Source organism: Hyla sarda, chromosome 6, assembly GCF_029499605.1.
Source record: "Hyla sarda isolate aHylSar1 chromosome 6, aHylSar1.hap1, whole genome shotgun sequence".
Lineage (NCBI taxonomy): Eukaryota > Metazoa > Chordata > Amphibia > Anura > Hylidae > Hyla > Hyla sarda.
The window spans coordinates 180,831,236-180,843,387 of record NC_079194.1 but is presented as its reverse complement, the minus strand read 5'-3'; the positions used below and the strand labels follow the sequence as shown (position 1 = coordinate 180,843,387).

At 44.6% G+C, this 12,152-nt stretch overlaps 2 protein-coding genes across 2 annotated transcripts in view; one reads left to right on the top strand and one right to left on the bottom strand.

Annotated features, from left to right (window-relative positions):
• LOC130276496 (blastomere cadherin-like) overlaps window positions 1–11,614 on the bottom strand; it is a 220,022-nt gene extending 208,408 nt beyond the window's left edge. The window contains exon 1 of the mRNA XM_056525963.1: window positions 11,544–11,614. Coding sequence (XP_056381938.1) covers window positions 11,544–11,576 — 33 coding nt within the window. The 5' untranslated portion in view covers window positions 11,577–11,614. The remainder of the gene's footprint in view (window positions 1–11,543) is intronic.
• A 39-nt stretch (window positions 11,615–11,653) lies between these two features.
• Window positions 11,654–12,152, top strand: part of LOC130276494 (EP-cadherin-like) — a 46,146-nt gene continuing 45,647 nt past the window's right edge. The window contains exon 1 of the mRNA XM_056525959.1: window positions 11,654–11,866. Coding sequence (XP_056381934.1) covers window positions 11,804–11,866 — 63 coding nt within the window. The 5' untranslated portion in view covers window positions 11,654–11,803. The remainder of the gene's footprint in view (window positions 11,867–12,152) is intronic.

Here is a 12,152-nt window from a genome sequence, read left to right as displayed (position 1 = left end):
AGAGACAGAGGCCCTCATTTACTTAGAAAATCGGGTTGTAAGTCTATGTTGCTTTCTTACCCGATTGCTTTTTTCCCTGGTATTTATTATTATGTTGCATCCTGTTTGTCGCATGTGCGTCTTTTTGGCTTGGTTTCCAACTCCTCTGAGTTGTCGGGAAAAAATCCACAACAATTGAACAAATTCGGTTTGGAAAGCTTTATAAATACGTGGTAAAGCTCAGAAATGTCGGGTTACGCCCCTTTTTCGGGTTTGGGAGAATCCAAATCGGGTCCGTCGGGAAAAAATGTTGCATCGTGTCGCAGACTGGCGCACGATGTCTGCGACATGTCGTAGACAAAGATGCGACAAAAAAAAACCAAACAAGTCGGGTTTAGAATAGTAAATGAGGGCCAGACTGTGGGGGGGAACAACAAATAGGCAATGGAACCGTTTCACACAGTGAACGTGCTTCTTTGAGCCTCAGGCCCGAAGAAGCACGTTCACTATGTGAAACGGTGTAACAATCCTACGGGCTCACCTGAGTTAGAGGACCGCTGGCTGGAGGTAGGAGTGGAGCCCAGTGGCAAGGACCGCAGGCAGGTAGTAAGTGCAGGAAGTCTGGCAGAGGCGTAGTCAGTAGGCAGGCGGTGGGTCAGGGCAGGCAGCAATAAGCGTGGTCAGACAATCCAGATGGCAACGGTGGTAGCAGTTCAGTAAGTAGGGACAAAGCAGAAGAGTAGTCGGTAGGCAATTCCTGGTCAGCAGTGGACTTCAGTAGTAGCAAGAGCAGCAGATGAGGAGAAGCTTGATCAAGGCTCAGGAGCTCAATAATCAGCAAGCTAGAGTGCAAGGGGCTGGACTTATATAGGGAAGTACCAGGTGTGGGGAATCAAGGGTGATGAGCAAGACTTGGCAAGACTAAGGTTACATAATAGGTTTCAGGAAGGAATGTCCAGAGAAGACGGTAGCCTAGTAAGCAGGGCTACTGCCTGGGATGTGGCTGGTCACGGGTTCGAATCCTGACAAACGGTTCCGTTGCCTATTTGTTGTACCCCCCACAGTCTGTCTCTCCCCTGTTTGTTACATGTGAGTATGCCGTGAACAAAGAAGGATCTCACAAGAACCAGCGCGGTGAGTTGCCGACTTTTCATTCATTCATTCTTCTATCAAGATTTATTGAACTGTTGTCATTCAGTTTGAGCACCACCCGAGTTCATACAGCAGTTTACCAGTGGTCCCTTCCCCACCTACCAGTCCTTAGTACAGTCCTAGCAGTGCCGAGTTTTCTTCGTTCTTTGCTTTAGATTTGAAATTACTTCTATTAAAATCTTAATCCTTTCAGTACTTATGAGCTTCTGAAGTTAAGGTTGTTCTTTTCTGTCTAAATCCTCTCTGATGACACCTGTCTCGGGAAACGCCCAGTTTAGAAGAGGTTTGCTATGGAGATTTGCTTCTAAACTGGACGTTTCCCGAGACAGGTGTCCTCAGAGAGGATTTAAACAGAAAAGAACAACCTTAACTTCAGAAGCATATGAGTACTGAAAGGATTAAGATTTTTTTAATAGAAGTAATGTACAAATCTGTTTAACTTTCTGGAGCCAGTTGATATATAAAAAAAAAGTTTTTTTCCTGGAATACCCCTTTAAAATTGTTCTGTTTTGACCCCTATAACCCCTTACTTTTCTGTATACGGGGCTGTATTTTTTGACTTTTTGATTGCTTTTAATAAAAATTTTCTGCTATAGGATGTGACAAAAATCTGCAATTCTGGTACTTTTGGTATTTTTATGTCTACGCCATTCACTGTGCGGGTTCATTACCATAATATTTTAATAGTTTGGATATTTCCGCACGAGGCAATACCACATGTTTGTTTATTTTTATTTACATAATTTTTAAAGGGGAAAAGGGGGGGATTTAAACTTTAATCAGGGGAGGAGTTATTATTTTTGTTATTGTTGTGTCCGGGTACTGTACTCGTACTGTACCTTGTCTTATAAGTCCCCAAAGTCAGAGTTCCTCCGCACTGATAGGATGCTCTTAGTGGGATAACCCCTTGTCACCTCTTCCTTCTTTAATTTTATGTGTTTATTATATATATAATGTATAGTGTAAATATTGCTTCCAGGACCTTAGGTCACATGAATAATAATTATATTGTTTGCTAAGGTTAAGGACCTTCCAGGTCAGGTGCTCATGTCACATGTTGTACCAAAATGCTTTGTATTAGGACTGACAGGTCTGGAGGACCAATAAGCTTGAAGCCTGCCCCTTTAGATATAAGGGTGCTGTTATCCAATCCTCTGTCTCTTTCCCTTGGGATATGACAGCGAGCGGAGCTCTGTGGATACCTGCAAGACAAATCTAGGCCTGAAGTCTGCTAACTTCAGCCGAATACAAAACCGTGAGTTCAATCTAACTCAATCCTAATCCTACGTGACTGCTGTACCTAAACAATTCCCCTAAATCCAGTGGATTTATTGCCTATAAGGTCCCAACCAAACCTGTGAGGAACCTAAAGTCCGGTCCTCTGTAAAGACTGTTACTACATTTAACCTGCATAAAACCTGCAGTAAAGTTATCTTCAGTTTACTAAGATTCCGGTTGTGGACAATACTTTATTCCTCCCTATCGTTGGGTGGCGGTAGGATATATATACAGAGAGGAACCCGCACCCTAGCGTTACGACAGTTAAGGGTAAATCTAACACCCTTTCATCACTGCACAGCTACACACTACCTACCCTACACCCCCAAGCTACCACATTATTATTTACACTTTTTTTTTAGTCCCTATAGGGGAATATTACCTGCAATTCTTAGATTGCTAATACTATTCAATGCTGTGCTCTAGCACAGCATTGATCAGTGTTATTAGCGCTCTGCTTCTCTAGCCTGCAGAACAAGGCTAGAGAAGCAGGGCACCATCAGGATGACACGGAGGAAGGTAGGAACCCTCTGTCCGTCATGCAGGCTGATCGGGACCTTGCGATTACCCTGCAGTGGTCCCGATCAGCCTCCCAACCAACCAGCACTAGTAATTTACCTGCTTTAGGTTCCGCAATCGACTTTGATCACAGGATCTAAAGGGTTAATAGTTGCGGCCTCTGGCTTTAGCCAGCCCCCTTCCCCACCCCAGGATGTACTTATATGTCCAGGGGAGGAAAGTGGTTTAAGCTGTACTACTACTAAGTTGTGTATCATTGGCTGTGAATATTATGGAAATTAAAGGGGTAATCCAGTGCTAAGACATCTTATCCCCTATCCAAAGGATAGGGGATAAGATGCCTGACCGCAGGGGTTCCGCCGATGGGGACCCCCGTGATCTTCCACGCCGCACCCAGTTATAATCAGCCCCCGGAGCGTGCTCGTTCCGCCCCCTCAATGCAAGACTATGGAGGGGGCGTGACTGCTGTCACGCCCCCTCCATAGGCTTGCATTGAGGGGGCGGAGATGTGATGTCACACGGGGGCGGAGCCGTGACGTCACTATGCTCCGTCCCTGTGATCGCTAGTAATCAGACCCGGAGCGAGCACGCTCCGGGGGCTGATTATAACGGGGTGAGGTGTGAAAGATCACGGGGGTCCCCAGCGGCGGGACCCCCGTGGTCAGGCATCTTATCCCCTATCCTTTGGATAGGGGATAAGATGTCTTAGCGCCGGAGTACCCCTTTAACCCCTTCAGGACCAAGCCCATTTTGGCCTTAAGGACCGGAGCGTTTTTTGCACATCTGACCACTGTCACTTTAAACATTAATAACTCTGGAATGCTTTTAGTTATCATTCTGATTCCGAGATTGTTTTTTCGTGACATATTCTACTTTAACATAGTGGTAAATTTTTGTCGATACTTGCATCCTTTCTTGGTGAAAAATCCGCAAATTTGATGAAAAATTTGAAAATTTAGCATTTTTCTAACTTTGAAGCTTTCTGCTTGTAAGGAAAATGGATATTACGAATAATTTTTTTTTTGGATCACATATACAATATGTCTACTTTATATTTTCATCGTAAAATTGATGAGTTTTTACTTTTGGAAGACACCAGAGGGCTTCAAAGTTCAGCAGCAATTTTTCGATTTTTCACAAAATTTTCAAACTGAATATTTTTCAGGGACCTGTTCAGGTTTGAAGTGGATTTGAAGGGTCTTCATATTAGAAATACCCCATAAATGACCCCATTATAAAAACTACACCCCCCCAAAGTATTCAAAATGACATTCAGTCAGCGTTTTAACCCTTTAGGTGTTTCACACGAATAGCAGCAAAGTGAAGGAGAAAATTCACAATCTTCATTTTTTACACTCACATGTTCTTGTAGACCCAATTTTAAAATTTTTACAAGGGGTAAAAGGAGAAAATTTTTACTTGGATTTGTAGCCCAATTTCTCTCAAGTAAGGAAATACCTCATATGTCTATGTAAAGGGTTCGGCGGGCGCAGTAGAGGGCTCAGAAGGGAAGGAGCGACAAGGGGATTTTGGAGAGTACGTTTTTCTGAAATGGTTTTTGGGGGGCATGTTGCATTTAGGAATCCCTTATGGTGCCAGGACAGCAAAAAAAAAATCACATGGCACACCATTTTGGAAACTAGACCCCTTGGGGAATGTAACATGGGATAAAGTGAGCCTTTATACCCCACAGGTGTTTCACGACTTTTGCAAATGTAAAAAAAATAATAATTTTTACCTAAAATGCTTGTTTTCCCAAAAATTTGACATTTTTAAAAAGGGTAATAGCAGAAAATACCCCTAAAAATTTGAAGCCCAATTTCTCCCGATTCAGAAAACATGCCATATGGGGGTGAAAAGTGCTCTGCTGGCGCACTACAGGTCTCGGAAGAGAAGGAGTCACATTTGGCTTTTTGAAAGCAAATTTTGCTCTGGGGGCATGCCGCATTTAGGAAGCCACTATGGTGCCAGGACAGCAAAAAAAAAAAAAAAAACACATGGCATACCATTTTGGAAACTAGACCCCTCGGGGAACATAACAAGGGGTGAAGTTGACCTTTATACCCCACAGGTGTTTCACGACTTTTGCATATGTAAAAAAAAAAAATACCCCTAAAATGCTTGTTTTCCCAAAAAATTTACATTTTTAAAAAGGGTAAAAGCAGAAAATACCCCCCAAAATTTGTAACACAATTTCTCCCGAGTACGGCGATACCCCATATGTGGCCCTAAACTGTTGCCTTGAAATACGTCAGGGCTCCAAAGTGAGAGCGCCATGCGCATTTGAGGCCTAAATTAGGGACTTGCATAGGGGTGGACATAGGGGAATTCTACGCCAGTGATTCCCAAACAGGGTGCCTCCAGCTGTTGCAAAACTCCCAGCATGCCTGGACAGTCAACGGCTGTCCGAGAATACTGGGAGTTGTTGTTTTGTAACAGTTGGAGGCTCCGTTTTGGAAACAGTGGCGTACCAGACGCTTTCATTTTTATTGGGGAGGGGAGGGGGGCTGTGTAGGGGTAAGTGTATATGTAGTGTTTTTTACTTTTTATTTTATTTTTTGTTAGTGTAGTGTAGTGTTTTTAGGGTACAGTCGCACGGGCGGGGGTTCACAGTAGTGACTGCTGAGAGTTGGAGTTTGCAACAGCTGGAGGCACACTGGTCATGAAACACTGAGTTAGGTAAAAAAAAAAAACTCTAAGTTTCACAACCAGTGTGCCTTCAGCTGTTGCAAAACTACAACTCTCAGCAGTCACCGACAGCCAACGGGCATGCTGGGAGTTGTAGTTATGCAACCAGCAGATGCACCACTACAACTTCCAGCATGCACTTTAGCTGTTTGTGCAAGCTGAGAGTTGTAGTTATACAACAGCTGAAGGTACACTTTTCCATAGAAAAAATGTGCCTCCAGCTGTTGCAAAACCATAAGTCCCAGCATGCCCATAAGGCAACGCTGGGAGTTGTGGTGAACTGCCTCCTGCTGTTGCATAACTACAGCTCCCAGCATGCCCTTTTTGCATGCTGGGAGCTGTTGCTAAGCAACAGCAGGAGGCTGTCACTCACCTCCAACGATCCACGCCGCGCAGGTCAGTCCCTCGTCGTCGTCGCTGCTGCCGCCGCTGCTCCTGGGGCCCTGATCCCAATATTGACGCCGGGGATCGGGGTCCCCAGCACCCGGGGTGCACGTCCCGCACCCGCTCACGTCCTCCGGAAGAGGGGCGGAGTGGGTTGCGGGAGTGACACCCGCAGCAGGCGCCCTGATTGGTCGGTCGGTAATCCGGCCGACGAATCAGGGCGATCGTGAGGTGGCACCAGTGCCACCTCACCCCTGCAGGCTCTGGCTGTTCGGGCCTTCAGAGACGGCCCCGATCAGCCAGTAATTCCGGAGACCCAATTGACCCGGAATCGCCACAGATCGCTGGACTGAATTGTCCAGCGATCTGCGGCCATCGCCGACATGGGGGGGCATAATGACCCCCCTGGGCGATATGCCGGGATGCCTGCTGAACGATTTCAGCAGGCATCCGGCTCCGGTCCCCAACCGGCTAGCGGTGGGGACCGGAATTCCCACGGGCGTATGGATACGCCCTCGGTCCTTAAGGACTCGGAATGCAGGGCGTATCCATACGCCCTATGTCCTGAAGAGGTTAAGTTAAATGGGCACTGTCATTAAAACTAATGTTTGCTATTGCACTCCTTATGGTAAATAAAAAATCTTTCTAATGTACATTGTTTAAAAAAAAATTATGAAGTTTTCTATGTTTTATTTGTGTTTTAAAAAGCTGCCACTAGGTGTCTCCCTACTTGTCCAGAGCACATTTCCCCCTATGTCTTGCACAGACTTTGGACTCCTGCTGGCCTGGCAGAAGTCCAAAATCAGGAAATGCAGTTTGGAGTGCGGAAAGAGGTGTGCAACCTAGCCAATCAGAGCTCATCTCACACTAACTGTTCTGGGCTGTGTGTAGCAGAAGGAGGGAGGAAGTTTTACCCTGTATGGCTTTAGATGATGTCACGCCTGCTGGGTAACGCCCCTTTCCACTCTGTGAATCTGACTGAGCAGAAAATACAGAGTAATATCAAGGTAGAAAACTAAAAAATAATAAAGAATAAAGGCAGGGGGTGCTTTATCATGATGGGGGCAGTGAACTGGGAGGATTATAAGATTTAACAAGATCATGGCAGGTACTCTTAAGGGTACGTTCCCACTTGGCGTATACGTAGCGTATTTTACGCTGCGCAAAATCTGCAGCAGCAGCGGGAAATATGCTGCATATCCCTCGCTCACCATTCACACAGGGCTTTCTGGCAGCAACCCTATGTGTGCAGTGAGTTTTGAAGGTGGTGCCATGTGCCGGCGTGACTGTGATGCGCGGCTCCGCCTCCAAAACTCACTACACACATAGGGCTGCAGCCGGAAAGCCCTGTGTGAATGGTGAGCGAGGGATACGCAGCGTATTTCCCGCTGCTGCTGATTTTGCGCAGCGTGAAATACGCTGCGTATACGCCAAGTGGGAACGTACCCTTAGGTAAAGTTGCAGTTGTTTCTCGAAATCCTGGCTTACAGAAGTCTCATTAACAACTTCATTAGAAAGAAAGGTTGTGGTACACCAAGGAACATTGAGTTTTACCACTAAGATACGTGACAATTCACTTTAGAGCAAGGTCGATGTTCCTTCAAATAGTAAAATGCAATAATAATTGATGGCACAATTATATTCCTCACTTCCTTATGTGGTCATATGTATTTAAGGTTTTATTTTTATTAGTTCTGAATGTGAAACTGTTGATTTGTACACAAGTGTCATAATGTAAGTGATAAAGTGGGAATAAACAGAACATTTCTCATTAAAGGGGTTTTCTGGGCTTCTCTATTAATGTCCCTACAACCCTACTGAATACACAGTGAATAAAGCAAGAAACACACAGTTCTTTACGTTGTGTAATGGCTGGAAAGGATGGCAACACTACTGCAAGTCTTATAACCAACTAAGTCTGTGTTTTTAATTTTAGCACAAGGCCACAATAAATTTTATATATATATATACAAAGCAAAAAAAGTTAAAGGAAAACTGTAACTTGTTCTCTCCCGCACTATCCACAGGTACTGGTGGATAGTGCGGGGGAGGCTGATTAAAATGAGCCCTACCTTGTCCGGTTATGAATATTCATCTCCCCTCCCTCCAGCTCTCCCTCTCTTCGCCGCTCCTAACTGGGGGGCTGAATATTCATAAGCGGCGCTGACGTCAGTGCCAGTTAAGCACCGAAGCCCCGCCAGTGCCAGTTACAGGAAGATTTCAACAGATAATAAAACTATCATTGCGGGAGAATGACGGCGCAGATTCGGACAAGGTAGGGCTCATTTTAATCAGCGTCTCCCGCACTATCCACACTATGAAAGGGAAAAGGGAGGAAAATATTTTCTTTTTTGACTTCCATGTCTTTCCTTCTTCTATTATCCATTTTTTTTTTTTATATTACTGTAGTTTATTTTTACATTTCTAGTGGGAATTCTACTTGTTTTACAATGTGATATTACATCGGACCCAATTGACCATTGGTTCTTCTCACAGACTTGGATTGTTATATTCTATACTGTTATGTCTTTACACGTGACCATTCTTGTTCTATACATTGTAATGATGATACATGTAATACTTTAGTTACTTTGCTTACTTCTACACTGGAGATGATTTTATACTTTTTTGCTTTACCTTTTACATGTTATTTGATGTGTATAAAATGTCTTGGAAAATATTTCTACATAAATAAACAGTTATTTTTTAAAAAAAGTTAAGTGTCAAGTGATTTTATACACAGTCATGGCCGTAAATGTTGGCACCCCTGAAATATTTCTAGAAAATGAATTATTTGTCACAGAAAAGGATTGCATGTTTTGCTATACACGTTTATTAACTTTGTGTGTACTGGAACTAAACCAAAAAAGGGAAGAAAAAAAAGAAAATTGGACATAATGTTACACCAAACTTCAAAAATGGTCTGGACAAAATTATTGGCACCCTTAAATTAATATTTGGTTGCACACCCTTTGGAAAAAATACCTGAAATCAGTCGCTTCCTATAACCTATCAATAAGCTTCTTACACCTCTCGGCCAGAAAGTTGGACCACTGTTCCTTTGCAAACTGCTCCAGGTCTCTCGTATTGGAAGGGCGCCTTTTCCCAACAGCAATTTTAAGATCTCTCCACAGGTGTTCAATGGGATTTAGATCTGGACTCATTGCTGGTCACTTCAGAACTCTCCAGCGCTTTGCTACCATCCATTTCTAGGTGTTTTTTGACGTATGTTTGGGGTCATTGTCCTGCTGGAAGACCCAAGATCTTGGACACAAACACAGATTTCTGACACTGAGCTGTACAGTGCGACCCAAAGTACATTGGTTAGTCTCAGATTTCATGATGCCTTGCACACATTCAAGGCACCCGGTGCCAGAGGCAGCAAAACAACCCCAAAACATCATTGAACCTCCACCATATTTCACTGTAGGTACTGTGTTCTTTTCTTTGTAGGTCTCATTCCGTTTTTGGAAAACAGTAGAATTCTGTGCTTTACCAAAAAGCTCTATCTTGGTCTCAACTGTCCACAAGACGTTTCCCCAGAAGGGTTTTGGCTTACTCAAGTTCATTTTGGCAAAATGTACTCTTGCTTTTTTATGTCTCTGTGTCAGCAGTGGGGTCCTCCTGGGTCTCCTGCCATAGCGTTTCATTTCATTTAAATGTCGATGGATATTTTGTGCTGACACTGATGCTCCCTGAGCCTGAAGGACAGCTTGAATATCTTTGGAACTTGTTTGGGGCTGCTTGTCCACCATCTGGACTATCCTGTGTTGACACCTTTGGATAGGGGATAAGATGTCGAGGGGCGGAGTACCCCTTTAAGGTCAAAATGGGCTGTGTCCTTAAGGGGTTAAATGCTCTAAGTAAAATGTCACAGAAAACGTAGCATGGGGCCAGCCTGCGACTTTTCATGTGACAAATTTAAATGAGAAAAGCAGTCTAAATGGTTTGATAAATTCCCCTCATGGCCTATTTGTTGGAGGTATGCCTGGTGTTAGCTATACCTCGGCTCACATAATTCAGTCTTCTCAGGAATTTGACAGTACAAAGTAGCTGACATGTGCTCTTTGGCTGCCAAGGCTAAACTTACTGACTAGGGCAATGTTAGGTCCCATCCTGCTCCTCAGGAGAGGAGAGCGGTTGTTGATGGAATCCTACATTCATTGATCAGTAGTCCGCTTGACAATTTCAATCATTCAGCTGTACAACGCAATGTCTGCATACTGTAAGGGTATGTTCACACTGAGGATTTTTAACGGAATCTACGCTCGCAGAATTCCGGCACTTCGGCGGTAGGACCGCACGACCCTGCACCTTCACCATTGATGGCAATGCAGGGCTCGTGGACTTCCGCACAAAGAATGAAAACGATCTTTCTTTGTATGGATCAATTTCAGTATGAACCTGTCTCGCGGAAGAACCATTCACACTGATGTTAATGTTCACTGAGCAGTTCAGCCAAATTTTTATTTATCCTTTATGCCCGGTCTTCTTCCTGGTTTTAGGGCCCGACATGTCTCACTGTGGGTCAGCCAATCACCGGCCACAGCAATGTCGTACCGCGATCAGTGAAAGGCTGAGCAGCAGTGTGATCAGGGGCATAGCTATAGAGGTAGCAGTCGCACCGGGGCCCTGGTGCCTATGGGGGCCCCAAAGAACATTAGAGACCAGTGCCCCATTAGAGATCAGTAATATAATTGGCATATGGGGCTCTGTGGTTGCCCAGAAGCTCCAAGCTATGCCTCTGCGTGTGATGACTTGACACTGCTGATTAGCCTATCACCGCCTGAGGCAAACCTCACTGCGGTCGTTGATTAGCTGACCGGCAGTGTGAGGTGTCGGGCCCAAAAACCAGGAAAAGACAGGGGCCAAAGTCTGGGAGACTGATATAGGCGGATTGGTGGGAAGTAAGTTTAAAGTTTTTTATTTTAAAAGGTGACATATGGACACATAGGCTAAATAAAAAAAATTGGCTGGAATACCCCTTTAAGACATCTGCTTTGCATCCAGCAAACCTTGTATTAGCCCAGCCGCCTGACTACTCAGTTAACCTGGGCCACCATGATAGAACTAGACAATGGCTTCACCCAGCTTTCCCACAATGTGTCCCATATTACCTGTGTGCAATAAAAGACAACTTATAAACCACCCTGCTTTTCCAGAACTATGAATACATAACTGGACAGGATATATAGCAATACAACCTTTTGTGCTGCACCCACAACATCCAACCCATTGGGCTGATATATCTGTATTCAGACCATTATGAAGGACAGATAAAACCCACAAACCACCCCCTAAAGGGACTGGACTAGACCTAGACTCTAGGGGTGGTTTGTGGGTTTTATCTGTCCTTCATAATGGGCTGAATACAGATATATCAGCTTAATGGGTTGGATGTTGTGGGTTGTATTGCTATATATCCTGTCCAGTTATATAGGGCCTAGAGAATGTTTACCAACTTCGACGACGAATACTTCATGGAGAAAAATGAGTGAAAATATATGGAAATGAAGGCGCGTGAGAAAGTAACGTGAACTTACACATCTCACAGGACACTCCGGCTCCGCTCGCATTCCGGTTTTGATTGACACCCTAGAGAGTCACGTGGTCGTCACACCCAAGGGCGGGCAGAAGTTTCAGCTAGATGATTGACGTACAACTTGGCCAATGGGAACTCTCACCTGCCTACGTCACTCTCCGCCAGGCTCACCTGGGCTTGATTCAGAGTTAAAGCCAGCATAGAGTCAAGCGGGTGTGTAACACGTTGTGCGGGGCTGAGTGAGGGCTCGGATACACACACATGGGGGGCCACAAGTTACACTTCCCGGCTTTTTGCCTGTGGAGTTTACTTTTCGTTTTACAGGTAAGTTACCGCATTTATTTCCTATGAATTCGGTCGCGTTTGTTGTAGAGTTGTGAGTAGGCGGATGGCTCCTACTAGACTTTATTTATTAGTTCTGGACAATGTATCTACTGTCCTGTTTTTTTCCAGTATAGGTGTTTGAACACTGTATTTTAGTGGTCTCCAAACTGTGTGCCTCCAGCTGTTGTAAAACCACAACTCTCAGCATGCCCGGACAGCCAACGGCTGTCCGGGCATGCTGGGAATTGTAGTTTTGCAACAGCTGGAGGAACACAGTTTGGAGGCT